Raw genomic sequence first — 27,436 nt, 5'->3', positions numbered from 1 at the left:
AAGTGCTGTATGGCACAACCCCTTTGTTGTTCATGCTCAAAAAGCACATGATAAGCACAGAAAGAGTTATCTCTTCATAAGGTTTCTCAACAATTAAGCTAAAGTAATTCTGACGTACTCAATTTCTGTACCATGTTTTGTGGTTAAGACAAACCTGGGGGAAAAAAAGTTAGAAGATACTTGCCTCATACAATAAACAGCCCAAAGACCAGATATCAGATTTAAAGTTATAGCCGTTTTCATGTATTCTTTCTGGGGACATATAGTATGGAGTTCCCACTGTAAAAAACAAACAAACAAGGAGTTACCGTCTTAAAAAGTGACCGTGCAACCTGTATTAGACAGAAGTTAGGTCTAGCATGAATAGCTCATTAGAAAAGACTGGCACAAAAATTTGGAAGCAACTCATGGTTTTGAAGGTGTAGAACCAAATATATCCTCACAGATAGAGCTAGACAATGGTGAACATTACTGAAAGTAGCTTCTGTATTTTTGAGATTTGAGGCACATTTTCTTCCACTTCCAGTCTTCCAAGTACATTGAGAGTGTCTCGGACAGACAGAGCAATCGTAAAGGACCATCCTCCTTTGGTTCACTCAACAGCACTGAAACCGCAAGTCAGATGTCACCAATGTGCTCAGCTAAAACACGACCCGCGTGACGGCGGCTCCGCTGAATGCTCCCCCGCCACACTCCGCCCCGGCGGCGTGACAGAGCGGCTCCCACGCTGACGGGGTGCCCTGGCCCTTTTAAGGGTTCAGGAGACCGCTAACTGCAGCAGAGAAATGGGAGTAACAAGCCCAGCACCAGACAGGTATTCAAAAACTTTCTGAAAGAACCAAGACAATCATCCCGAACTTTAAAACACTGCTCCAACTTGCAGTCACGTCAGAAGCCGTGGGATTTCTATGTACTTCCAGAAGTCTGTATTTTATCAAAAGAAATTTACCCCAGCATTTTGGACAGAAGTTACAGGAAATTATTAATAAATTCCTTACCTCAAAAAGGCTCTTTTTTAAATCCTAAATAAGTTTCAGTTGTGGTACTGAAAATACAAGACATCCTGGCAGTCTCAACTACATCAAATAATCTTCAGATACATCATTTATTAAAACATCCAAGGACTTTATATGCTCTCTCTTCTCCTGCTTCCCCTGCTTGCCCATCCCCTGTCAATTTTTTATTTTTTTTTTCTTTTGGCATTCCAGTGCATCCTTCTCCTAATTAAAGACCTTTCCTCACAAGATGGCAAATGTTTAATTTGCCTGTAACATTCAGTTTACAATTTCTCTATTTGAAATGCTGCCTGCAGACAGCTGGAAGACTAATAAGCAGCTGAAGGATGGGGTTAAAGCTGGGGGGGAGCACAGCCACCACCTTCCCCCAGCATTCCTAAGGAGAGGGTCGCACACTGTAGGGACAAATGAGTTCTGGGGCAGAAAGCAACAGCCTCCAGAAAGGCGAAAACCACCCCCTGCCGAGCGCAGAGATGACCCAGCACAAAGGCGCTGCCGGCAGTGCGACACCTGAGCAAGGTCACCTTGGGGTCCCTCCAGCTCAGAGCACGCCGTGCCAAGCATCCCTGTGCATCACAGCGAGCCCTGCTCCCCTCAGCCCCCAAACCCAGGCACACCGGGATCCCTTTGACACAGGCACCGGGCAAGGCCTGGCCTCACAGCACAAAGAGCTGTTTACAGCCCCAAAGAATTCACAACACATATATAAACCAAGCCACAGAGGAACGGTTAGACGTGGGCAGCACCTGAGGAGTCAGCCCATAGTCCTCCTCTGTACATCAGCATCCTAACAGAAGCTGGAAATCAGAGACATACAAAAACCTTCTCTAGGGTCATTTAGTCAAAACAAAGAGCATTGATTTGGAATTAGTACTGTCAATGCTGGCATGCAATTAATTATCTTGGAGCTATTCAGAAATGTATCTTATGATGTGAAATTAATCCTATGGCATCGGTGTGAAAAATAAGACATTACAGGAATACATATATAAAACGCTACTTCACAAAACAGAACAAGTAACCAAGAAAGGGGACCACTACCCTGACTGGCTCGTTTATTTGGTCCCCCGGGACTTTGCGTAATCAGCTGCCCTGAATGGTAAACTCAGCTTGTCCTCGCAAGTCATTCACATCAGAAATTACTTCACAATGTGTGTGCCCTAATGAGAAATTACATTTTTGCAAATTTTACACAAACTACAACACAGGAAAAATACCACATGGAGATTATTATATTTCCATGCTGAGCAACGTCCTACCCAGCCTAAGAGCGTGCCAAACTGACGCTGTCCCAGATCTGGCTGGCTTAAATTGCCAGAGAAAGGCCTCTATGTAAGGATGAGACCAGGGTTCTGTTAATAGTTAATAATTTTTAACAGACTGCACAGAGTAACTTCACAGAGCACCAAGAGCAGGACAGGACTCATTCAAAGAGCTCACCAAGGCTTTCCATGGATCTCTCCCATGTGCATGCAAGATGCGCAAAGGGACAGCACCGCTCTCCAAGAAATTCCCACACATTTGCCAGATTTCTGTACAAGAACCGACTTGGTTGGAATAGCACTGATTCATTTTCCTGCTTAAAGATATGCAGCTGCAGCAGAAACAGTGATTCATTACGTGAAGTTCTCTTGAAGACGGTTCGAAGTCCCCACTGAGCACCAGTGTGTAAGACACTTCCCTGCCTTCAGCTTCTCAGTGCGGCTGGTTGTCTCAGATGTGCCTGGGGAGCGCCCGGCGCAGCCCCAGCCCAAGCCCAAGCCATGCCAGTCCTTCATGGCTGGCAGGAAGAGGAGCGGGGCAGGGGCGTCCGGCAGCACCCAGCTGGCAGGAGGGAACACGACGATCATTCCCACTCCCGCTCCCCAAAGTCTTCGTGCTGCAGAGTGCTGGTGCCAGGGGCGGCCTCCGGCTGCGGCTGTTCTTGCGATCAGTTATTCCGGGTCACTGCGTGACAAGCTCAGAGCAAATAATAACGTGTGGGCTCTAAAGTTATGGCCTTGCCTTCCATGTTAGCAGGGGTCTGCTTGGTAGGCTAAAATTGTCATTTCAGATAATGCCTTAAAACGACCTTCGATCAAAGCAGAATGACAGGGTTTATAGTACGGATGAGTGCGTTATAGTCCGTATTTGATTTTTTTGCGCATTAGTCTGTTCCATTATATTAATGGGTCTGTGGAGCCGTCCATGCCTGAGCTGATTTTATGAAGTCTACCTTGCACATTTACCTATCATTACTGTAGTGTTGTCAGCAAATGTATGAACAAGCAGGTCTCTGCGTTTCAAAACTGATGCATTAATTTTTAAATAACTGTCATGATAAAAGACTGACAAGCCCAATTCTCTTTATGGCCTGTCCAACATTATGTGGGAATCTCCTGTAATGAGCATCTTCTAGAAAACCACACAAGGCTTCCAGTGCAATCAGTCAGAGCTCACCATTGCATTACATTAGTCAATTTGACAAGAATAGTCTAATCGGAGACTATTAATCAGAAACTTTCTTTGGCATTTGCCCTGCTGAAAATACAAAATATTGTTCAGATTCAATATTAATCACCAGCTGGTGGAGTAATGCCTTTAAAGTTATAAAGGTCGCAAAACGGTAGAGAAGATTATGACTAAGCAAGCATCTTCCCATTCTACTCCTGAAAGTTGAAGCATTTCACTCCAGTACCAGCCTCCTTCAGCGATCCCAGAACACCATCTCCTCCTGCCCCTGCAGCTCCGCCGGTGTGTGCAGCCACAGCCCAGGCCGCACAGCTCTGCGACATCCGCATCGCCCCAGTTAGGGAAATGCTAGTTATTCCCAGCTAGATTAAGAGCAGCGCCTCTTGTTTCCCCAGGAAAACACACAGGCAAAGGCAGAAAAGTTATTCCAGAAATAAAATTCAAATTCCTTTCCTCTCATCTATAGTTTGAATCAAAAACCCACCTTCTGCAGCTGCAGCATCCAGTGTGTGTACGCACTCTAAGCAAACTCCTGCATCTGCCACAGAAACACCCCGTGTTACTCCTGAACTCAGCAAGTCTTTCACTGCACAAGGAAGTTCATGCTCGCTCACTTCAAAATCGTTTTCCAGCTTGAATCAGAGGAGTTTTGTTGTTGTGAAAGTGACCGTGGCCGGGTTATCACTACAGTCACACACAGGATCGTTATTTTCTATACAGAGCCTCTCCCTGCCAGGGAGATGCCAAACTCATCCGTAGCCGCGCACTGGCAGAAACAAGGGAAAATCCGATTCAGACTTTTAGGAGGCTCTATCAAGAGTCTCATTCACCAAATTTAATGCACCACAGAGGAGTCCCTGGCAGCAGCAGCCTCCCGCAGCTTCAGGCAGATCGTCATTACACTGAAATCAGTGCAGAATATTTCCAAATATTTTAATAGGCTCTGTACTTTGGGTTTTTTTAAATGCTATAAAAAACGAGCATCTCCTGAAATTAATCAAACTCCATAGCCATGTTTGGCTGCAGTACAAAAAGCGATAAGGAAAGCTTTTATTGTTCTGCCTTCGCCAGCCCCTTCCAGCTAATCTTTAATACTGAGCTGAACGGTGTTTCTGAATCTATCACTTTTCCTTCTCACAGCAGGGAACAGATTTCTGAATATGAAAGAACCTAACAAATTCTGACCTTTATTGTATCTTTACAGAGTATTCCCAGTTTCAAACCAAGAGATATCAGAGCGCAACGCGGCCCTCAAAGGGGTAATACTGATTAAAGCATTCCTTCGTTCTAGAGATGTTCCACTCCTGTCAAAACAAACTTTGCGATGTTTTGAAATACTCGTGATTTTTGAAACATGCTCATTACAAATGGAAAAGGCAAAGAACTATGTTCAAAAACCTGAGACGCCATCCATGAGTAACAAAAAACCACCCAGTTTTAAAAATAATAATTATTTCCAGAACTATTAGCTTATCTTTAATATGTAAGACACACTATTACATATTCCGTGAAAATATATACAGTTGAGAAAAATATTTTAGTATGTTTTAATACTATTTGGTGGTGGAAATACAGCAGGGAAGCCACTCTGCTTGAAAATGAGAGTCCACAACTCTCACCTGTCTCATCTCTCCAGACACACCTGTAGGTTACCAAGAAAAATTTACAGCATTATTAAAAAGGAGTTGAGTTCACAAGTGTCTGTTTGTAAACGTTTGCATTACTTGGGGTATGTTTCCAACAAAAAGGCTGAGGCCTTTTCCCAAAAGCAGAATTTGGGAAATAGCTCATCTTTGGGGAAATAGCTGAAGTGAAACAGTGGTCAAAGGCAATAAATATACTGTAAATCCCTTCAAATCCCTGAGCTACCCCTAGTAATTGTTCCGGGGGGTGGGGGAGAAAAAAAAGATTAAATCTACTTATTCTTACAAAAGAGAATAAGTATTTTGTGCATAACACTGCAGCTGTTTTTACAAGACTTGTTGCTCTAAGCTATTTTTTTATTAGCGTTTAATTACATATGCAACACTACCAAAGTTTTTATAGGGTTTTTTTTGTTTTGGTTTGGGGGTGATTTTGTTTGTTGGTTGTTTTTTTCCCCTGACATGTAGGTAGTACAACGTACCTGCAGTAATTCTGCAGCAATCTTTTCTTCCACAAATACTGTACTTCAGGCACAGACCAAAAGCCCAAAATTTCTCAAAACGCACAGAATATTGGCTGTTGAAATTTTAAGTGGATTTCTTCCATCCATTTTTTCTTAACAAATACTGTCTACTAGCCCCTTGAAGTACTGGGATTTTGTTTCAGATAGCAAATTGGCTTTGTCTGACAAGCAAAAAAGAAAAAAAAAACAAACCAAACCCACACAGACAAATAGCCCCTTTAAGAAAGAGCTCTCCTCACGACTGCAGTCTCTCCCTGCTCACCCTCACAGCCAACAAGAAACCCAAGGAACGTGTAACGCCCCACGTACTCCAGCCCACCGCTATTTGCATGTTCTAAACTGGGAAGCATTGACTTATACGCATTCCCCAAAAGGAAAGTCTGCTCCAAGTTTGTTCTTGTCCAAGAATAAATAATAAATCATCTACTCCAAAACAATACTATTTTGTGTAAAATTTTTTCTTTTTTTTTTTTAATTTCTCTTTTTTCTTCAAAATGTAAAGCCAATCAGAAGCTTTGGACAACACCAGGTTTATCTGGCTAAGAGTGAGTATTACACCAGTTCACAATAAAGTTATTCATTTTAATATTAATGGAAATTCTCTAATTTATTACAGCTCCTAGTAAAACAAAATCTACCAGCTTACTGCTAAGTTTTCCACAGTCTATACAGGTTTTAAACACACTCTGCTATTTATAATTTTCATCTTATAACTAGTTAGGTTTTATAGCAAGTTAATGACTTTAACTTTCTAACAAGCATATTCGAATAACCTTAACTGACGAGATAAATCTCTGGATGCCCACCTCAGACCAACAAAATTTATAATGGACCCAATAAAACATCAAAACCAGGCAAAAAATACTCCTAGCCCTATTATATCTTAAATGAAAGAGGCGACACCTGGAAGCACATCACACACCAGTACAGTAAAATCAACCCAAACCGCGTGGTGTCACACACCCAAACTCCAGCATCCAGACGTCATTACTGAGTGCAAAGCCCTGGGTTAAGTATAGCCATCCTCTGCAGTGAAACTGCCTGTCGAACAGGTAGCATATGGCCCCTCTGGGAAAAAAAATAACCATACAAATGAAAGAATGGGAGAAAAAAAAAAAAAGTCTATGAATGTAGTAAAATGCTCGCATTATAAACTAGAATAGGCTTTAAAAGTTTTTCAAGAAAATAGTAAAAAAAATTTTAAAAATTTGAAAAAATGACAAAGCACTGCTTCTCACTTCCTGCTGAATTGCCCTGCCATTTCCTCCTACGTCCCCCAATAAAATGAAGTTTCTGTGATATTCAAGTCCATCTCAATTAAACTAAATCCTGGAGCTTCTGCTACAGGGGAGCTTAAATTAGGGAAGGCAGGACAGTAAGCCACCATGTTGCAGTGTAGCAAAATTCACCTTAGCTACACTCATTACCTTTAAACCACGGCAGTTTTCTGGAAAAGCTTGTGCATGAAGAGCTCTCCCCTATGGAAAAGTTCTCTCAAGCCGTGCAGGGAGAAGGGAAAGTGGCAGAAGAGGCGCCGCCTGGGGAATTCCCCCTCCAGCCCCAGCGGGTTCCTGGTGTTCCTCACCCATCCCACCATACAGCTGCCTTTCCCAAACCAGTTTGGTTACCTAGTGAGACAGGAGGTGCCCACATTTCCCCTCTCGCAGATCTGCCTGTGGAGGCTTTCCAGGGGATGGGGCTTTGGCCGCTGCCCCGGCGATGCTCCCAGCCACGCCGCCGGTCAGGCATCCCACCCTTGCTCTGAGCAAGGCGCTCGCCTGCATCTCGCGCGCTGTGTATGGGCAAATCTTTCATTTTTCTTTCATTACCCCGGCATGTACTGTCACTTAATTTTTATGTATGCAATCCTTCCTGACAAATATGATCTGCTGCCTGGTAATTCGTCTGACGTTCATTCTGTTCCTTGCTCTAATTACGGCTCCCATTCCTGACACGGCAGCGGCCACGCTGCCGCAGCCCGGTGGTACACCTGTCAGATGGGTCGTGGTACTGCCTAATGCCCTTTTATGCCAGTCTGATGCTAGCAAATACAAAGAAAGAAAAAAAAAAATTAGATGAATATATTTGCATAAGCTGTGCGTTCAATTCATGGGTCAGCAGCCAGAGAAATGACGGATCAGGGTGGTTGCCGGGGCAACGCGGCTACGGGAAGTGCCCGGCATCGCAGCCTGGGTACCACGCTCCCGTTTGCAGGGTATTCATCACTCACGGCTACTTAAACAAATGTCTTAATTAAACCAAAACCAAGATCAGTAGAATTCCTGCTGCTACAAAACCTATATGTCTGGCAAATTGCCAAAAAAAAAAAAAAAAAGAAGCTTCAAGTCTGCATATTTTTTGATTGTAAAAGTGTTCTTTTTACTTGGCTACAAGAACCGCTGGACATGGTGTTGTGCCCATCCCTCCCACAACACAACACACCATCTCCTGCATCCCTCACTGCTACTCCTTTAGTGTTTTGCGCCTTATTCACCTGTTTCCAGGATGCTGCTGATTTGAGGAAGTGCAAGGTTCACGCGGAAAAGGCTTCACGCTTCCCACACAAGCTTTCTCAATTAAGAGAGAGCAACCCCAGTAAAGGTCACAAGCTTGGCTTACATGTGCAGCCAGTTCCCGAGCCCCAATTTATTCTTATTAATATAATAAGTGCAGCAGTCAAACTAGATAAGATCATATAATTAGACATGATCATATTTTTGCCTGTTCAGATGATGCGATTGTAACTTTCTGGGAAGAGGATTTATTTTAATCTATTAAGTACAGTGTGTATATAATCTAGGATAGCTTTTGATGCAAAGGAAAATCTCCTAGTATTTTATTACAGTAAATTGTAGAAATGCCTCATTTTTTTTTAAGCACACACAAAATAAGGCATATCTCTTCCCTTTTTGTGCACTGAGAAGCCCCAGTGTTGTTGGTGAGTATTATCAATTAAGTTTGTACGCATATAAAAACAATCCAGCAAGACTCAGTTGAGGAAACTGCACAAATAGTGAAACAAACTTTGTGTGTCCAAAATCAACTGTGACAGCTAAACGTCAAAGAGCTTAAATACTGCACTAAAAGCCAAAGTTCCTTCACTGCTGTAACACAGAAGCTCCTTTGTGACTCACAAAAATTGAGACCCATTAATAAAAATGGAAAATCAGCCACCTCTCAAGAGGTTACAGACACAATTATGAAATACTTTACACTGTAAGACTTAAAGAATACTGTATACTTTTCTATAGCACTGTAATTAATGCCAATAGTAAAAGTGAGGGAGAGAAAGTATTTAAAATACATATCATAGAAAACACCATATGCATCCACCGAATCAAGTTTCTGTCGTAGCACGAGGACAGACACCTCTTCTTTTGAACATCCCCGCTGTCAACTGTACCAGAACCATCTTACCTAAGGAATGTGCTGCGGTGGTTTTAGAACTAAAAAAACGGCCTAATCCAAGATCTCCCAGCTTCACCACCCCCGTGGCTGTTATAAACACGTTGGCTGGTTTTATGTCTGCAAGAAGAAAAAGGTAAGAGGTCAAAGCCACAAAAGGTTATTTGGTTCTAATGCTGCAATAGAAACATAGCCTGGAGCGCTCTCTGTACAAAAGAGGTTCGAGCAGCGCCGTGTTTCTTTATAGCTTTGATAGGCTGAATCTTCCAAAACTTCAAGCTCTGCACATACACAAAAATCAGAGTACACTTCCCAACGCACAAGAAATACCAATGAGGGAAAACGTAGGAAACAGCACAACAGAATAGAGGAAACCTCCTTAACGGGTGGAAATCAAAGGAATAAGTCTGCTTCTCTTCGGAAATGATCGCTTTCTGCAGGATACTGTTCTGCCCACCATGGTCCCCTCACGCCAAGGGCAAATTATTGTCCCACATATCCATAAATTCTGGGCTCTATACAGCCCAGTTTGTTCACGGAGCGTAATAATTAGCAGAACCCCCGTTTCCTAAGCAGCCATGTCAGGATGGAGTTAGTGAGGCTTTTTCCTCACGTTAAAGCAGAGTAAATGTGCGAGGCTCCGAATTCCAGCCACCAATTACAGCCCTAATTCAGGTACAACTGATAAACTGCATCAGCGGATGTATAAAGGAGCAAAAATTATATAAATAGTGAAGCATTCACTATTTCAAAGGACGTAGGAAATAACAAGCAGCAGAGACTGGTATTGGTGCCTTTTGGGACATTTGCATTTCCTGGGTCAAGTTCTTCACAAAGCATTTCATTTACGCTGGAAGAAGCGACATAATTTTTGGATAGAGCTCAAAGTTACAAAAAGTTCTAAGACAAGAGATTCAAAAATAATTAATGAAAATGAAGAATAGGTTATGAGAGTGTGAGACTTATTTGTATTAATATTTCAGAAAAGCTCACAAGACAGAAAAACTCTTCTAAACTCTCTAAGGTCACAGCTAATGTAATGAAGACTATTTCTTAGAGTTCACTGGATCCAGTACTCTCAGCATTTTACTTCTGACACTTCTCTAATGGCAAGTTTGACACTTCTACTTAATATCAGTGTCTGGAATACAAAGCAGCTCATCTTCCTAATACCACGCTCACTTCGGACTGAATCCTTTAACAATGAGGCAGAGAGACAGAAGGAGAAATCCATCTTGCAAGCTCCAGCCTCTCTAAATGCGCATTGGCTGAACATCAGCATAATTGTTTTTGAATGTAGGCGCTTACTAATTGGAACATTATATTATTATTCAGTGAAAAGAGACTGAATTAATGTTACCTCTGTGCATCACCCTGCGGGAGTGCATGTGTTCAACTGCACTGCATAACTGCACAAAATATTTCCACACCGTCCTTTCCGGGATTAACCGTTTCTGCTTTTTAAAATACTGTGGGAGAAAATAAATAAAAGATCAGTGGAAAAGCAACGTATTTGACTCATTCCTGGACTCGTGTTACTCAGCTGCAGGTTGCTCATGTCTTCCACATCTGCAGCAGCATGACTTTTCTTCTGATTAGCTTTTAACTCCTTCTCTCTGTACGTAAACTTCAGTGCAGTTCACTAATTAACAACTATTACGAAAAATACGCTTAAATAGGTTTGACATTTTTGAATGGACACAAATTATAATCAGCATTAATCTCCTTAATTACCTTGCAAAACATATTTAATGCCTCAAAACAACAAATGTCTCAAATATTTTGCCTTAAGTAACAAAAGATAATTAAAAAAAAAAGCTTGTAAACATTCGTTATTGTACAGTCTATTAACAACAAGGTAATCTGCTTCCCCATTTAAAAAGCTGGCCCGAGCATCGATGAAGTACCATGTTTCTTCTGTGATCAGGTAGAATAATATGTTCTATTTCATGCATACTAGGAATACTAAATTAACTGAACTATCTCCGGTGAGACAAAAAGACACTACTGATCGAGAGACGCGGATCTGGAACAAGACCGTTGTGTGCGCATTTACACAGCACCAAAGGGAGCTGAGGCTGGAGTCAATGGACTCTGGGCACTAATGGATCTCAAATAAAGTAATTGTGAGCGTAACATGCACGATACAAAGGAGTGCAGCATGGGGATGCTTCTCTGCAATACTGAAGTCTTCTTCCTGAGTAACTTACTACAGGAATAAATAACCAGCTGCACACTTCAGTGAAGGCTAAACATTATGTATCTACAACCGCTCTTTTTCCATTTCAGAAATGCACAACAGGCGTGTGCATCACATGCAGAGCGTGACCGCCTCCTCCAAGGCATCCCAAAATTGCACTGCTTCTGATTATTGGTCCCTGACTTCTCATTGCTGCTTCCCGCGCTAGATACCGAGCCAGTTCTTCATCCGGAGCATTAACAAAATAAACTTGCAATACGCTTCCAGAGGTTTTAAGATTTATCCTCATCCTGGGTCACTGGGTAATGACTACCTCTGGAACGCTGCACACTCTTCCAGCACGCTACAACTGCGTTTCGCTTCCATCGTACCCTCGAGAATTTCCATCAGCAGCACGCGAGAGCGAGAATAAAGGAGGGGAATTGCTTGTTGCCCCTTTCTGCATCTTGTGCGTTTTCCTCTCAGTAGAGACATCTGATGTCCGTTGTCACGTTTTGTATTTTATGTGAAATGCTGTTACCGGTTCGTGTTTGACTCAAGTAATGGCAAATTTTCCTTTGCAGATCAGCTGTGAAGGGGCACGACCGTGCAATTCCCCAGGCAGCAAATCTGACAGATTGCAACAGTTCCAAACCAAAACTTGATAGAAAGCACAGAGGAATTACAGAGGGTGAGGGATAAAGTGTTACATACACGATAAAATTATTTAATTCTCATTAAAGTGTTTAAGAGTAGATATGCAAAACCACAAGTGATAATTTTCTAAATGTCATGTCCAATAAGGTTCGCCTGACATTTACAAGAGAGTCCCAGCTCTCCAGTGGGTTATCCTGCAGCACTCCCTCACAGAGCTTTACAATTCCTCATAAATAATGCAGGCACCGGGGGCGTGACAAAGACAGACCCTGTTTTTATCACTCTCGCACCTTCAGAGTGTTGTTACTGCTGTTCCTACCGCCTCGCCGAAACCGAAAATCCTCACATAAGCTCAAATTCCCAAGGGAGGGGTAAGGCCTGGGGGTGGCAGAGGGGCAGGCAGGCAAGCTCCACTTCTGCAGTTAAAGCTACATTTAGGAGACCTTTGCTCCCTCTTGGGTTTAGTTTGTGGGTTTTTTTTCCTCTATTAAAAAAAAAAAAAAGGAATTCCAAGATTTGCACCAATGGAAAACCATCATTTCTGTGACCTTGAAAAAAACCTACTGCATCTTCTTCATGCCTGCGATAAATACGCGGGGAAACAGACCAGAGTGGGGAACTGGCAGAAAGAATGCAAGTTACAGCACTGTTCGAGTTATCAACCTAAGAATCTGCAGATTATGTGTTGGAAAATGTAACTCCTATTTATAATGACATAAAAAGTAATTTTAAAAAATTAAATAAAAAAACTCTGATAGATAAACATTTTTATCAATAGGGAATGCTTTAAACTGAAAATCGTGAACAACAAAAAAATGCAAATATTTTATACGATGATGTCTCACAATTACGTAGGTAAAACTTCTTGTAAACTAATTCAAAATCAAGCCAAACACTAGCACAGCCCAGGATGATCACAGCTCTAACTCCTGCTCTCACAGGCCTCGCTTTTTCCCCCCTCCCCCTCCATCTTTAACCACAACTGCAAAAAGCCTGAGAGAAAATGCGAGTTTCCCAGGATCTGTTGGGAAAAGGGCAAAACACACAAGAAGCCACAAGAAAACAATAAGAGATAAAAATACAGCGGCCCTCCCCCCGCAGAAGGACGAGCTCTGTCTCCAGAGCCCAGACCCACCGGCGGCAGCTGCGGGACGCGGCTGGTTTGGGGGGAGTCCCCATGTGCTCGCAGTGGTGGCACCAGCACATGGGGCTTCAGTCACCGCTGGCTCGTCCCCAGGGCTCAGGGCAGACCCGGCCATCGCTCCTGCGACTGAGCGGCTGCTGAGCAAGCCCGTGTCTGGAATTTTGGGGGTCTCCCCAGGAATGGCTTTGCCAACTGCCTGTTCCCAGCGTGCTCACCCGGGGGGACTCTCCTGTGAGATGGAGCAGATTTTCACAGATACTGTAAATTTAGCCGCTGACTATGGACTAAACGGAGAACTTGTTTGACAGCCTTTGGCCTAGTGCCTCATAGCTCTGCTGGCAAAGAAAACAAATCTGTTAATAAGATATTTTAACTGTGACAACAAGGAGGAGGAGAACTTTCCAAACATTCATTTATGATAATTACAGAATAATGATGGCAAAAAAACAGGTAAAACATGGAGAGAAGGTTGAGAGTGCTAACAAACATGATATAACACATCTGTTCTCACAAGGGATGTATGTCTAAAGATTAACATGTCAAAGAAAATATAAAAGCAGGTGGTAACAGCTTAACTAAAGCTGGTTTGCAGCAATACAAGTATTCCTAAGAGCAACATAAGAGAAGAACAAGTACTTGAAACATTTTCTCAAACCTAAATCCCCACTGCAAAGAAAGTCAATACACTTTCTTGAATGTCTTCAGAGTGGCAGACAGGCGACGCGAATAGCCAGTCTAACAACAATTAAATGTCCCCATCAATCACAGACTGGATAAATCAACCTTGCAAATAACACACGTGTCCCACCAAATCACGCAGAGGCTCACTCCCTGCTGAAGCAGCAACCAGCAGCAAGTGGCATAGCCTGGCATATTTAGAATGCCACCAGACACTTCGGTTCAGGCTCTGGAAGCACCTGTGGGTGTGCCAAACCGCAAGGGGAGAGCAGACGTGCTTTACCACGGCCCGGCTTACCCCACCGCCGGCGTCTCTGCTTAACCCCGAGCGTTTGCGGCACCTCTAGAACTGACATGTCCTTACCTTAATCATCTGAGAGAGATCACCAGCATCGGCCAGTTCCAGGACAATGTTAAGTTCATTGTCTTCAATAAAAGAATCCAAATACTTAATTATATTGGGGTGGTTCAGTTGCTGCAGAGAGAGGGAATGCAAGAGGAAAATCTGTAATGCTGTAGTAATGACAACTCCAAACACATTACCCGTACCGGTTCTGTAACCATTATGCAGAACAGTTCATAATAGGTGCAACTACAAACTGTGCTCTGGGTTATTACAGACAGAAGTCCTGTAAAAAACATCATTTATCACAAGCACAGCATAATAAAATTGTCTTGAGTAAAGAGCAATACAGCCCAAAATAGGGTGAAACTGCTTCTAAACATCTTCTGAGTTTACAACAGAAAAGGCTGTCTTGAAAGAAACTTTGCTAAGCAGTAAACTGACATTTCTCCCCCCTCTGTTAAACAAAAACCCCCCAACTATTGATTACAGTACTCCTTGAGATCTCTTTGCCCCTTAGAATAAGAACAGAATTAAATTAAAACCCTGATGGAGGAAAAGGATGCACAAATTGCATATGCCAGTCTATTTTTCTAATTTTTTATGCTTGAATCTTCCCTAATAATTTTTTTTTATTCCAATATACCTTTTTTTATATTCACAACTGGTATTTTAATATTTTATGTCTGAATTCTTAAAGTGGAAAGCTGTAATTGCTTAGAAGATAATGTAGTATCTAGATCTCTCTGTTCACTCACTCTTGCTCCTTTTGCATTGCATTATCTTTGTCTTGTGCTCTTAGAAACACAGTAAATTTAGAAACTACTAAAGTGAGCATTTCATCTACTAAACAGCTGTGACTCAACCTGCCTATTCCAGGGGTTACAAAGCCAAAGGAAACACTGTTATGATCCATCACGCTAATCACTCCTCTCGGCACGTGCATTAGGGGACAGATTCTCCCTTGCAACGCCTGGCACTAGCGCGCATTAGCGTTAATGGGATCCATGTGTAGGCATCGGGAGAAGAACATTCCTGCCAGACCAAGCCTGAAGTAAGTAAATAAATAAATATCACAGCCCACCATTTCTGTTGAAATTTCTTTTAAATGTCTGCTCTCAGGTACATCAGTCAAAGACCAACTTCCAGCTAAAAAATGCACCAAAATGAGAAGCAGAAGAGTCCCTGCAGCTGATGCACTTGGGAGCATCCTCCCGGCCACGGCCCAGCCAATGCCCAGGTACCGCACGCTGTTCCCGAAGCATCAGGAAGTTCAAGCAGCCAAACAAGCCTTTCCCTAAGCCTTGGCACCACGTGCCGATGAAACACAACGTTGAACTATGACAACTGGAACAAGGTTCCTGCACACCTCTGACAAGGTGTAACAAAACCCAAGTTACTCTGAGCCAACCACTGCTTAACCGATATAAAGATCTGAAATGCATTTTTGTGAGACAGCGTGTACGTGCGTTTTACTGATGGTTTGTGTTGATTTCAAGAAACTCAATTAGATCTAAAGAAGGATGTTTCTTCTATTACAATGAAGTTGTATAAAATTAAAAGCAAACAAGCAAAATGTCCGTGCCACCATGCGAACTTCTGCAGGAGCTCTTTTGAGGAGCAGATCTCGGGGGCCTCCCATGCAGCCGCAGAGCTGAGCACAGGGTGAGCACTCCAGAAGGAGCCCTGTAGGCTCTTCTCTGCTGGAAAGCACCACAGGTGCCCGTGACCTTGCTGCAGTGTGAATGCAGATGTGTATGTTTTTCCTCCAATCTAAGTCACTGACCTTTGAACTCGGTTTTCCCGGCACAGCCAGGTAGACCACTCTGGATAAGCCAAACTTCTATTCTCCGCTCTCCCTTTTGTCAATCTTATTTTAAATAAATATATTGACTCTGGAGTTATTTTTGAATGTAGCATGGAAAAGACCATCTGAAATTTCTTTTGTCAGAGGAAAGTATATTCATTCACACAAATCCTTAAATGCACAAAAGATTACAAACACTTTATCCTGGCTTAATGACATCTCCTATTTCTTTAATGCATCCTAAAAGTTTCCTGGCGGTTAATGCCTGATGTGTATGCACAGCCGCACCGTCGGCGAGAGGCACGCGGGAGGGTAAGTCACCTCTAAATGAGCGAGTGTGGGCGCTGGCAGCCCAAATGCTGATTACAGCCACATTATTGAGCTGCTTTGCCTAAACCTTTTAGCCAGAATTACACTGAAAGTAATATACAATTTTGTCTGGCTTCTGTCAGATTTTGAATAATTATAATTCATTTAGAACTCACAAAAAAACCCCTTTGTTTCCATGGTCACACAGAAGTCTGATCTGATCAAAAAAGACAAAGTATTATTTTGAGAGGGATGGACTACAGCAAATCTGTGTAATTCCTTCACAAATTCCTCAATGGTCTACATTAAAATAAAAACAGAGAAAGAAAAGCTCCTCCAGCAAGTTGTTTTAGTAATAGTCGATAAATACTTCATACTAGACACCAGTTTAAAAGTAGCAAGAAAGTTTTAAAAATACAAATATCCCATATTACGTGGCCAGGCACTAGACTCAACTGCACGGCAGACATTTACTTCACATCACCAGTGATGAAAAAAGTTAAATTGAGCAAGATTTAAACAGACTCTGAAATACTGTGCTGAACTGGGTCCTTACACATTTCACGCTTTCTAGACAGAAGAACAATTATCTTAATTGATAAGTTTAGGAAGTGAAAGGTATTTTATCTTTTAATACGACCACACTAAAAATGCTGAAAATTATTGAGAATAAGTCATTTGACAAAAATACACTTCTCCTACTTTCCTGATGCTGCGCACAGACTATTCTAAAGGAAACCAAAATGTGAAAAGCTCACAAAAGAAGGAGAAACCTCGTGAAATTTTGTAAGAAGCCAGGCCAGAGATGACACGCACTCTGCTGCGAGAACCAAAGTCTCACTTTTAAAACTTCTTCCTACTTCAAGCACGGAGTGTGCTGCCTGCGGGCACCTCTCCCCCCTGGCCCTAAGGAGGGATCCGAGTCCCACTCTGAGGCTGCAGCTCCGAAGTTCTGAGATACGACTTCAGGAGTGTCCCAGCACATCCACACACTGACCTTCGTTGTTTCTATGAAGCTGTGAGAACAGGCAGCACGGGAGCCATAAATTAGCAAAAGATGAGTTGCAGATTTATCGATTTGACCAGTTATTTGTCTTGGGGCAGGGAGCGATGTGCCCCCCAGCTGCGGAGGTGGACACACCAACCTCCCCGGCCCCCAGGCCAACCCCAGCAGCTGCCTACGGGGCACAGCCAGCACCAAAGCTGGCAATTTCAACTGTCATTATTTTTTACTTATTATCTGCTGATCTTCTCAGAAGCTGAGCTACACGCATCTTGGGTAAAATTCAACGGACTTTGTTGGCTCTGACTTGAAAACTTGTAGCCATTTGAAGGAAGTGAACTATAGGCAATATTGAGAAATCATCCCCTTTGCAGCCAGGCTACAATGGGATTCATCAAACTGACTTTTTAACGTATTCAGACTTCAGATTCCTTGGATGGTGCTACACAACTGTCCAAGCAGGAAGATTTGTTGACATCCAACAATAAGTAATGATTAAACTACCAGCACAGCAGTGTTTTGCACAATAAACAGCATATTAGTATGTTTCTGTACAAACATTCAACAACTCTTCCTGCTCCTCCCTTCACCACAACGAAATGAATTTACTAGTCTGCTTCCTAGTCTTCTATAAAATATTGTGCAAAACAATCCAATTTTATCAATCCTATTTAGCTGAATGTATCATATTTGCTTTCACAACTTGGCCACCCCAGTAACCCCAGTTTGGTATCTGGTGAGCTTCACGCAAGACGACCAGTTGCCTGTGGTCACCCCCCCGCAGATGGATGGGATTATTGCCATTGTACTCTAATAAATTTGCACATTCTGCTTTGAATAAATCCTTCCATAACTAGAGTTGAAGACAAAACTGCTCAAATTACCTAGAACCCAAAAATATCACAAATTCTCTTTCTGAATGTTGATGTTGGCGTTATTTTTCACCGTAACTGTGAAGCAACTGGATCACGTTCACACAAACTGCTATCTTCATGTTGGTCCTGTACTGCCTTCACTACAGTCTACCAGAATCAAGCTTTGTCTACAACTGCATGAATATAAATAGGCAATTTATATAGAAATACCTAAAATTATACTTACAAAATGAATTATTTAATACTTTAAAAATTAAATTTGACTAGCTAAACAAAGTTTTAGCCTTCTACAATCTCTTGCATTTACTCAAAATAGATATTTGAAGTGCAATGCATATATATTTTCTACCAACATTTTGAAAGAAATTACTGAGACCATAGGCAGAAAACTCAATAAAATTAAGATTTAAGACAAAACTCTTGCACAACGTAGGCATTCTATCTTGCAAAAGAAAGCACAGTCTACTAAGATCACTGGGTGCTACAGATGCTCTAGTTGCCATAAAAGGCAAATAACTGTTGCCAGCCTGAAAACAATTTTATTTTCTCAAAACAAAAAACAGAAAAAGTAATTGCAAAACTCCTTACCTTCAAGAGGTCAATTTCTTTAATGCAATCTTGCCTAGCCTTGGCATCCATCATTTCAAAAATCTTCAAAGACAAAAACATAGAAGATGAAAATGAAACAACAACAAAAAATCACTTTATATTTTAACAAGAAATTGGTCTTTCTTCCCCCAATCTGTATCTCCTCTACCGTAATGAGTATACATACAATCCCCAGATCAAAGAAAGATCAATGTTTTATTTTGAAACCACTAAAGGGCTAGCGATAGGGTAAAATTTAATTTTAGAACCTGTAGGCAATATTCTAAGCAGTATGAAAAATAAAGATACTAGTTTATGAATTTGCTGTCTTGATTTTCAAAACATAGTTAACTATTTATTTCACATGGTAAATAAAAGATAAAATGTTTACTTTTTTTTTAACCAGAAATATAGCTTCCACTGATTTCTCTGTAATGATTAACAATAATATTGAGCATTAATATTCATCCTGTAATAATCAGAGCAAGTCGCTAAAAACAAGAGTTTAAAAGATCTGTTGAAGGATTAAAGGCAAAGTTCTTCAAACAAAATGCTGTTCTGAACACCGCAGAATACTTCAAGCCCAGTTACAGATCTATACTGCTTGCATGAAAGTTTTTCAGAAATTCTTCTAAAACTCCCTCAGCAAGAGCAGGCATCTCCCCTTTCATTCATGCTCCTGTGTCCTCCCGATTCACCATGTCGAGCTGGCAGCCCCCGAGCTGTGTGACCACAGCCACAAGGGCCTTGTTCTTTCACACACGTTTAATAATAATTTAGTGAACCCTTTCTAGAAAGGAAAAAGTGAAATTAAAAATAAACTGATTTAGAAACATAAACCCACTCCAATATGACGGGGGATGAGGACCACACAGTGCAGCCCAAAACAGAAAGAGTGTCCCGTGCAGGACGTGTGGGATCCACGGGGAAGGGACGCCCTGAGGACCCCGGCCAGGGCAGGCAGGAGCGCAGCAGGGCCCACTGGCCTCATCAGCATTTGTAAAACGGCTCTGAGACGTTCAGAAGCATTACACTTTATTCCTTATCTTGAAATAACACAGTAAAAAAACCCACCTCTAAATCCCGATTGAATAAAATACAAAAGCAGAGTATTGGGGTTTTTTTAATGTAAAAATATCAAACCAGATCATCCAGCGCTCTAAACCTTAAACTCTCAATTTATAAACTATTTTATTGCATTATTACTGCTGATGAACACTGGAGGAGGTATCCGAGTAAAATAATCTGTGTAGACACTTAAAACATTCCCATTTTACTTGCTAAATAGTAAGACTTTGAACTTAAATGCTCACCTGAACTTTCTTTAATGCCACAGGTTTTCTGTCCAGAAGACAAGTTGCTTTGTAAACTTCGCTGAATTGTCCTCGTCCAATCTTTTTCTCTATTTGAAAATCTGCCAGCGTGCAGCGATATGGGTACGATGTTAAATGCCTCTGTTCAAGTAAAAAGAAATTAAATCAACGAACTAGAAAAAATGATGCAAAAACACGAACTTGCATTCCCAATCCGTCTTCTTTATGACTGCCAACAAGCGGTTTCTATGACTAATCATATTCAGGAGGATAAATTCCTCACAGTAAGGATTGCCCAGCAAGACAGACAAATAAATTTGGTCCTGGTTTGGCGTACAATGGGCAACGGCGTAGTCTGGCTTTTCTTTGTGCGCCCAGACAGTACCGTACCAGAGCAGCCACAATACAGATGCACAGTGCACGGCCGCAAGCACACACCCCCCTAACAACTTCTGTAAAAATACTAACCAAAACCAAAGCATGTAACTAGTAATAGCTACCAAAAACATACCAAACAGAGTTAAGGTTGCCAAATTTGCACATCCTCTTGCTCTCGTTTCTGATGGTCAAGAATTTAATCTAGGTTGATCAGTCTATTGATAATTCTGGCCATAAATGCATTAATTCCTAGTACATGTATTAGTAACATAGGCTGAATTAAGTTAAATGACTTTTTAAAAAAGGAAATAATGTCTTGCCTTCCATGTAAGTAACTAATTAGTCCCAAGTTCCTGTCTCCCTAGTTACACACCCTCTCATCAACACCGCCTGCTCCTGTCACTTGGGAGATGCTGGTGCTGCTTCCCAGCAGTCCCAGGTAAATACCCAGCCTGGCAGGTCGACACGGCGTAACGAGGATTATGGACTCCACGGACCAGGAACTGCTCCCTAGAGCCATTCTGGTCTCTTCTGCAATTAACATGACCACTAACCAATGTTTGAAAAAGGAATTATGAAAATTAATTACTTAAAGTTGCCATGCACAGACAAGTAGGATGTTTTTAAGCTTCAGCATACCCAGGAGTTCCCATCAAAACCCACCAAACAGCAATTCGATTAGTATACAACCGTCCTTGGGAGGGAAAGGCTTCCCAGGGACGCAGCCATCGCCCACAGCCCCATCTTTAGCGGACGATCCCAGCAGAAGGTCCCAAGGGGTGCAGGCCAGGAGGGCTGGGTGTTTTACCCCGACTATTGCTACCTCTGCCCTTTCCGAACAGAGGGCTGGGGCTGGAAGTACAATTTAAAGTGCAGGTAAAGCTTCCAGCCCAGCATCTTTTGCCAGCACTACTGGCAAGAGTGCGCAAGGATCTCTTGCAGTGTATATTTATTTTGATGAGTAAATAAATTTGGACTCCTTTTCTTTGCAACAGAAATAAAAACGACTACTATTCAACAGACAATAAAAAGTATCAATGAGACATTGGAAAAAGCTTCCAGATTTCCGTGCAACTCTGAACTACAATCACAGTTATTTGACAGAGGTTTTGTAAACAAAGTTGTAAAAGTCAATGTTTTTAAGAAAACTCACCAATAAAGTGCCTAAATAGTAATTTCTGACCCACAAACTGCATCAATCAACCAAGACAAGCTATTTTGAAAACTGTCACCTTTATAGCGTCTGTATCACAACAAATGCAGAAGAAATCCCTACACAGAAAGCTACTCTACCGCAGGCATACTCAAGAAAAATGATAATGTTTAATAAATGCTGATGATACAGAGATGCAGACATAAACGGCAAACCAGACAGTGAAGACACTATCAGGTCTTTTTGCTGTCACCCTCCCCCTCGTCTCTCTGTCAGCGAGAGGCCGCGTGTTGCTGGAGCTCGTCCCGTGCTTCCACACCACCGCCCTGGGCCAGCCCCGGAGAACGTCCTGGGGGTAATGCTCTGCGGCTATGAAAAGGGAGGACTGTTGATAAACTGAAATGCTTAGATGGTTATGAACTCCAGAGAAGACAAAAATGCAATACCATAATGCCCAGCCAATGCCCACTAATTCAAGTAGGCACATAACCAGAAATTTAACTCCAGGCCATCACGATCATCAGCCTTCTCAGTTTGAGTTCCCTAAAAGAGCAAACCCACTCCTTTCCAGATGAAACAACACTTTGAATAATTATTTCTGAAATGCCAAGGCCACAGGTAAGTTTTTTCATCTATCACCACAAGCATTTAAATATTCTCACACCATGAGAACTGGTTTTCATTTCTCTGGGCTAAAGATGACACAATAAAAATTTTAATTCATGACCTACACAAATAAGAAGGCTGCATTAGAATTATCAGCTACTCATGAAGGCGAGTCACACAGAAAGAGGAAGCTGATTTCATCAAGTATTTCCTCTAAACAGTCCAGGGAGCGTTTCCCTTTTCGGATCCCTCTGGTCTCCCCCACACTCTGAAGAAGCCTCGTCACCCACCTGCTGGCACAGCCTCCATCGCCCACAACCAAGGCTCGGGACTTGTGCTGTGCCTAAAGTTATACTGCATTTGCAAGTGGTAACACAGCAAAATAAAAATTAAAATGAAGATTCAGGATTTGTTTCTCTAAGTTTTGCAGTGCATACTAGACAATAAAACAGGAGTATCCTTTCACCAATGAGGAAAAAGGTAGCCTATGGGTCATCAGACAATAGCAGAATGTTAAGATAACACTGCTTTATTGTTTACATACATTCCCCTCTAAGTTACTAAATTATCAACAAAGTAAGACAACATGGGATGAAAGCAGACAAACAAATATTCAAAGTAACCGGCCCCTGCAGCTTTCTCAGTTTAAATTGGTTGCAATCTCTCTTTGCAGGGACTTGATAAACAGCAATACTCATCAATATACGTTACAGTAATACAGGAATACTCATGCCAGGGAGTGCTAAACATTAGTTTATGTGCATTTTTTGTGTGATGAAATCAGCAGAAGAATGTCTGAACACAAGTATTCGTTCAACTCGACGGGTAACTAACCAGGAACATCTCCACTTCCTGACTTTTTAAAATATGAGCCACTAAGCAAATCAATTGTGCTGTCCAGTCAAATCGCTTTACCCAGCCAAAACAAAGGTGTCAGTATATAAAAGTAGAGAACACTTTTTCCTAATTAAAAAATAGAATGGAATCAAAGCATTCCCTTAACTGTGAAGGTGTGCCTCCTGAGCCACGCTCTTCTTGAGTAATAAGAAAGTGTGAGCAAAAGCTTTTCTAGCTTGGAGTTAACATTCCCAATAGAGGTAGCAGTTTTAGCGAGACTTTATGATGCAACTACCACAAAACTTTCTTTTTAAGGAAGAAATCCATGCTGCAATCAAGGATGGTATCCATTTGCCCTTCATAAATTATTAAATTGTGTGTTTAAACCAAGAGTGTTTAAGTGTAAATTAATATTTTAAGCATGTGTCAAGAGATATCTAGCAACTTCTTAACTTGAAAATATAAATAAATGTTAGGCAAGTGACACGGCGTATATGTGCGTCCCAACCACTTTCCCATGGTAGCACATAAAGTCTGCTTGCCGCGCTGGAGTTAATGCTGGGCAATGACTGGACACCTCAGCTGATATGTTCTGGCATTCTCCAGGACTACAGCTGCACATTTACATATGCAATGACCTAGATTTGCATTTGCTATCACAACCTATCAGACCTAATTAAAGTAATGGACCTTTCATCCAGGCTCGGAGATGTTTGGTTCGGGTATAAAGCAGAGAGCACACTCGGGTGCGACCAGCCCGTACCAGGGAGCTCCCTATTGACTACAGCAGCCCATTGCCCCCTGTGTCCATTCAAAAATAACCCTCTCATGCTTTACTGTACATAAAGTTAAGCTGGTAACTCTCCTAAATACCGTTACAAGAAACATTTAGAATAGCTAAGAAATATCTACCTCCTCAGAATACCATCCTTTGCATACATTTCACTTCTGTCATGACTTTTGATGGGGGGGAACTCTTGTTTTTTCCAAGTCCTTCCACATTTAACCACTACAGTCTTTCATAAAGCTGTCACAGAACCAACACCTACTCATTCAAATAAACCATGATCATTATTTCTGCAAATCTCAGACTTTTCATATACAGATATAGATTATGCGTAAAATGAGATACCACCCTCATCTTCAAATCCGTTCATCAAAAATAGATGTTCTCATTTTCAGGACAGATTCAGGCTCAGTGCAGGGTTCAGGTCTGCACGAATACAGTAAAACCAAGCCACTGTCTCTGCAGAACAGGTTTCAAGGTCAATGACAGAGCTTGAATTTAAAATAAATAAATAAATAAATAAAATAAAAAAGGGGGAGAAAAATGCAACCAACAAACCAAAAACGCCTCCAACCACTGGACCTCCAAAGACACACTGCAAATTGGGCCATTTGCACATTGCTGTTCCCAGGGCAGCTGTAGGAAGGGGACAGTCTGGGAAGAACTAGTTTTGAGACAAAGGCTGTTCTCGTCATCCACACAATGAAGTCTCGTTCTTCTACTACTCCGTTAATAAAAAAAACCCCAAAGATTAAAGTCAATTAATTCCTCATTCAAATAAAGAGGCCATTCATTTTTAAGAAGAAATGCAGAGATTATTCCAAGAATAAGCTCTTCTGGACAACATCTCTGGCACGCTTTTGAGATGTAATCACTGATGCGAGAGCAAAAGTTTCAAAGCTGGCAAGAGTATGCAATGACAGCCCTTGTCACAATACTTAAGGGAGAAGTTTGCCAGGACTTTCAGCCTCAAATTTTGAAGCATTATGAGATTTTCTGCAAAAAAATCCAATTAAATAAAAACTTCAGTTATATTATCTTGCACACATCTGAACAGATATGCTGCAAGGATAAGAAACTTAATTCTAGATTAACAGGAGTCTCTTTATACCAGATTATACAGCAACTCAGGCAAATATGGAGGATGCCAGTATTAGTAAAGTTCCTTGCTATACACTTGGTGATAGGATGTAGTTTCTACTTACGCGTCCACATTTTGGGGATGTTGGTTACAGAATTACCAGGGGCGCCTGACCGCAGGGGACTGAGTATGTGAGAATACAAACATGCCAAAATTTACAGCTGGAGACTTAATATAATTTCCTCCAAATCCTTCATACGCTGCTATAACCACAAGCAGGTAGGACAGCTACATAACCTGCACACGGTTTTTGTATTTTTTTAAATGAGTAGTTGTCCAGCTCAGAATTTGTATTTTGGGATAAGGAAGAATAAGAAAAAACCCAAAACTGTTCTGTAGAAAGACTTTCAGTCTCCAGAACAATTAATGTTTGGCCAATAAATTTACCTCTTTGTAGTTATTTAAGAGCTAGGGAAAACCTGAACAGTCCTGAGAAAAGTGTCCAAGTAGCCTTTCCTGCAGCCGCTGCCCAATGTGTCAGGCCAAGGGCAGTACTGAGAGACTGAAGACAAAAATATCAGTAAAATACTAACACTCTGCAGAGCAATGCCTGTAGATCTGCTTCTCCCAGAGGCAGGGAAAAAAATAAGCCTGAATGAGCTGAAAAAAAGGCAACATTCACTGCTAATTGCACAATATATAAACCCAGAGTGCTAATGTTAATTAATAATAAAGTCAGTTGTTTTACTGCTGTCTGATTGGCACATGGAAAACCGGTACTAGTCATCAGTCTGCACAAATGGCTGCAAGGTGACGAGATGTTTAGATTATTTGTAATCAACCTAAAAATTGTTAAAGATCGGTTAACCAACAGTTAAAATGTCAGACACTATAATTTTAGATGCCAATAAAAGCATCTTTCCCGTAGAGCCATGAAATGAAATATTCGTTAGAAGAGTAAAAACATACTCGCCCAATTAATTTTCTGAAATCTCATTAAAAAATTTAGCCCGACTAAGTCATACACTTCTGACCTGAATTTTAATTATCTTTACGCTGGATATAAGGTTTTTTTCTGATATTTGCAATGCATCATTAATTTTAAAGGAATGGTTTCCTTGCTTCTAAAGTGCATACTTCATCTGAATGACATTTACTGTAAACTAATTTCACCTTTAAAAGACATCTGTGACAGTAGATGGGGAAGCTTCAGCCCCTCCAGTTGAACACATACGCATTATAAGCAATGATTTACTATCAACATCAGTGTTTCAAACCTCTTTATGATGTCCCAAATTATACACCCATCTCCATCCAATAATACCTACCTGAAAAGAATTTTGCATACTTTGAGGCTGAAATTCCAGTGTGAGTTTATGAGAACACATTAGAACAGATTGATTAAAAAAAGAACTTCTAAGTTCACAACAGATGAGAAAACTTTTAAAATATGGATTATCCTTCAAACAGGTAGTCAAGTAATTATTGAAGAATACATCAGGTTTTCCAATTTGCAGCTTCAAAACTAGACTACACAGCCATCACAAAATATCCTTAACCTCACCTCTTCCCTAGAATTTAAAGTTTGCTGAAGAACTTGGCTTGAATTTCAAAGTTACATCATCCCTATCAGCAGATATTTGTACTAGCTTATGACAAGGAAAGACAGAAATACCAGCTTGAAAAATAGTAGACCAAGGTGATATTCACAAAGAAATTAATATTAACATAGAAATAATCTAAGTGGTTCAGAAAACCACAAATTGAAGAGTCTTCACTGCTAGATGACCATTTCAAATCTACCTTCAATTCGGGGACCAAAATGACACTACCACAAACAGCTCCGCTGCTGTGTGAGTATACAAAAAGGGTGTTTAAAAGTGAGTTACTGTATTTATTTAGTAAGAAAACTAAGTCAAAAATTATAGCTCCATATTTGTACATCACTGATTTACTCCTAAATACCTTTTATTGCTTACTGCTATAGACACTAAGTAATCTGGGGACTTAAATAATTGAGACACTCACTCAGGAACATTACCAGAAGTTCTGCCTCTTGATGACGAACTTCATCAGGGTAATGCTGGGCAGGTAAGGGAGCCAGAAGCTAGATCTGTGATTTTATTGGGCCTTTTTTATATTTATATATTCACTTACTCTAGAAAATTTCTAAATATGAAGCATTACTCAAAAGTATCATCTGATTACTAAATTATAGTAGTTAAAGAAAAGTCTGATACTCATAGCTCTATACTAACTGATTATAAAACAGAAATAACACTTCTATCAGAATGAAACAAAAAACCAAAAAAGGCTTTAGGAAGCAGCGTAATTACAGGAAGAGTTTCTACTAGAGGATCACGCTGTTGCGCTGGTCTCTTTGGGGGTGACACAGTAGTTTGGAACGAAAGGGCTGGACGGAAGAAAGGGCCATTCCATACAAAACCCCTCCTCATCCAAGACTCTAAAAGCTCAAGTTTTGTTTTCTTCTGCTTAAGCTTTTATCCCTGCCACTCATGGCATTTCTTGTAAGACAAGGTTCGTCAATTTTTCCTTCCCAAACCTCTCTCTCTTCCACAAGCTACTGTATAGCACGTCTGCACTACTTCTATCTTCAGAAGAAAGAAATGATGTAATTTTGGGTTCTTCCAGGTAATAG

The 27,436-nt window shown here is 41.2% G+C and overlaps 1 protein-coding gene across 2 annotated transcripts in view; it reads right to left on the bottom strand.

Moving 5' to 3' along the window:
* Positions 1-27,436, bottom strand: part of NEK6 (NIMA related kinase 6) — a 63,731-nt gene that overhangs the window by 11,614 nt on the left and 24,681 nt on the right. For both annotated transcript variants that reach the window (XM_054220232.1, XM_054220233.1), the window contains exons 3-8: positions 19,936-20,076; positions 18,623-18,685; positions 14,062-14,172; positions 10,400-10,508; positions 9,052-9,159; positions 185-279 (exon numbers count right to left, since the gene is read on the bottom strand). In XM_054220232.1, coding sequence (XP_054076207.1) covers positions 185-279; positions 9,052-9,159; positions 10,400-10,508; positions 14,062-14,172; positions 18,623-18,685; positions 19,936-20,076 — 627 coding nt within the window. The remainder of the gene's footprint in view (positions 1-184; positions 280-9,051; positions 9,160-10,399; positions 10,509-14,061; positions 14,173-18,622; positions 18,686-19,935; positions 20,077-27,436) is intronic.

The sequence above is a fragment of the Rissa tridactyla genome, chromosome 14 (assembly GCF_028500815.1).
Source record: "Rissa tridactyla isolate bRisTri1 chromosome 14, bRisTri1.patW.cur.20221130, whole genome shotgun sequence".
Taxonomy (NCBI): domain Eukaryota; kingdom Metazoa; phylum Chordata; class Aves; order Charadriiformes; family Laridae; genus Rissa; species Rissa tridactyla.
This window is presented reverse-complemented; position numbering and strand designations above follow the sequence as displayed.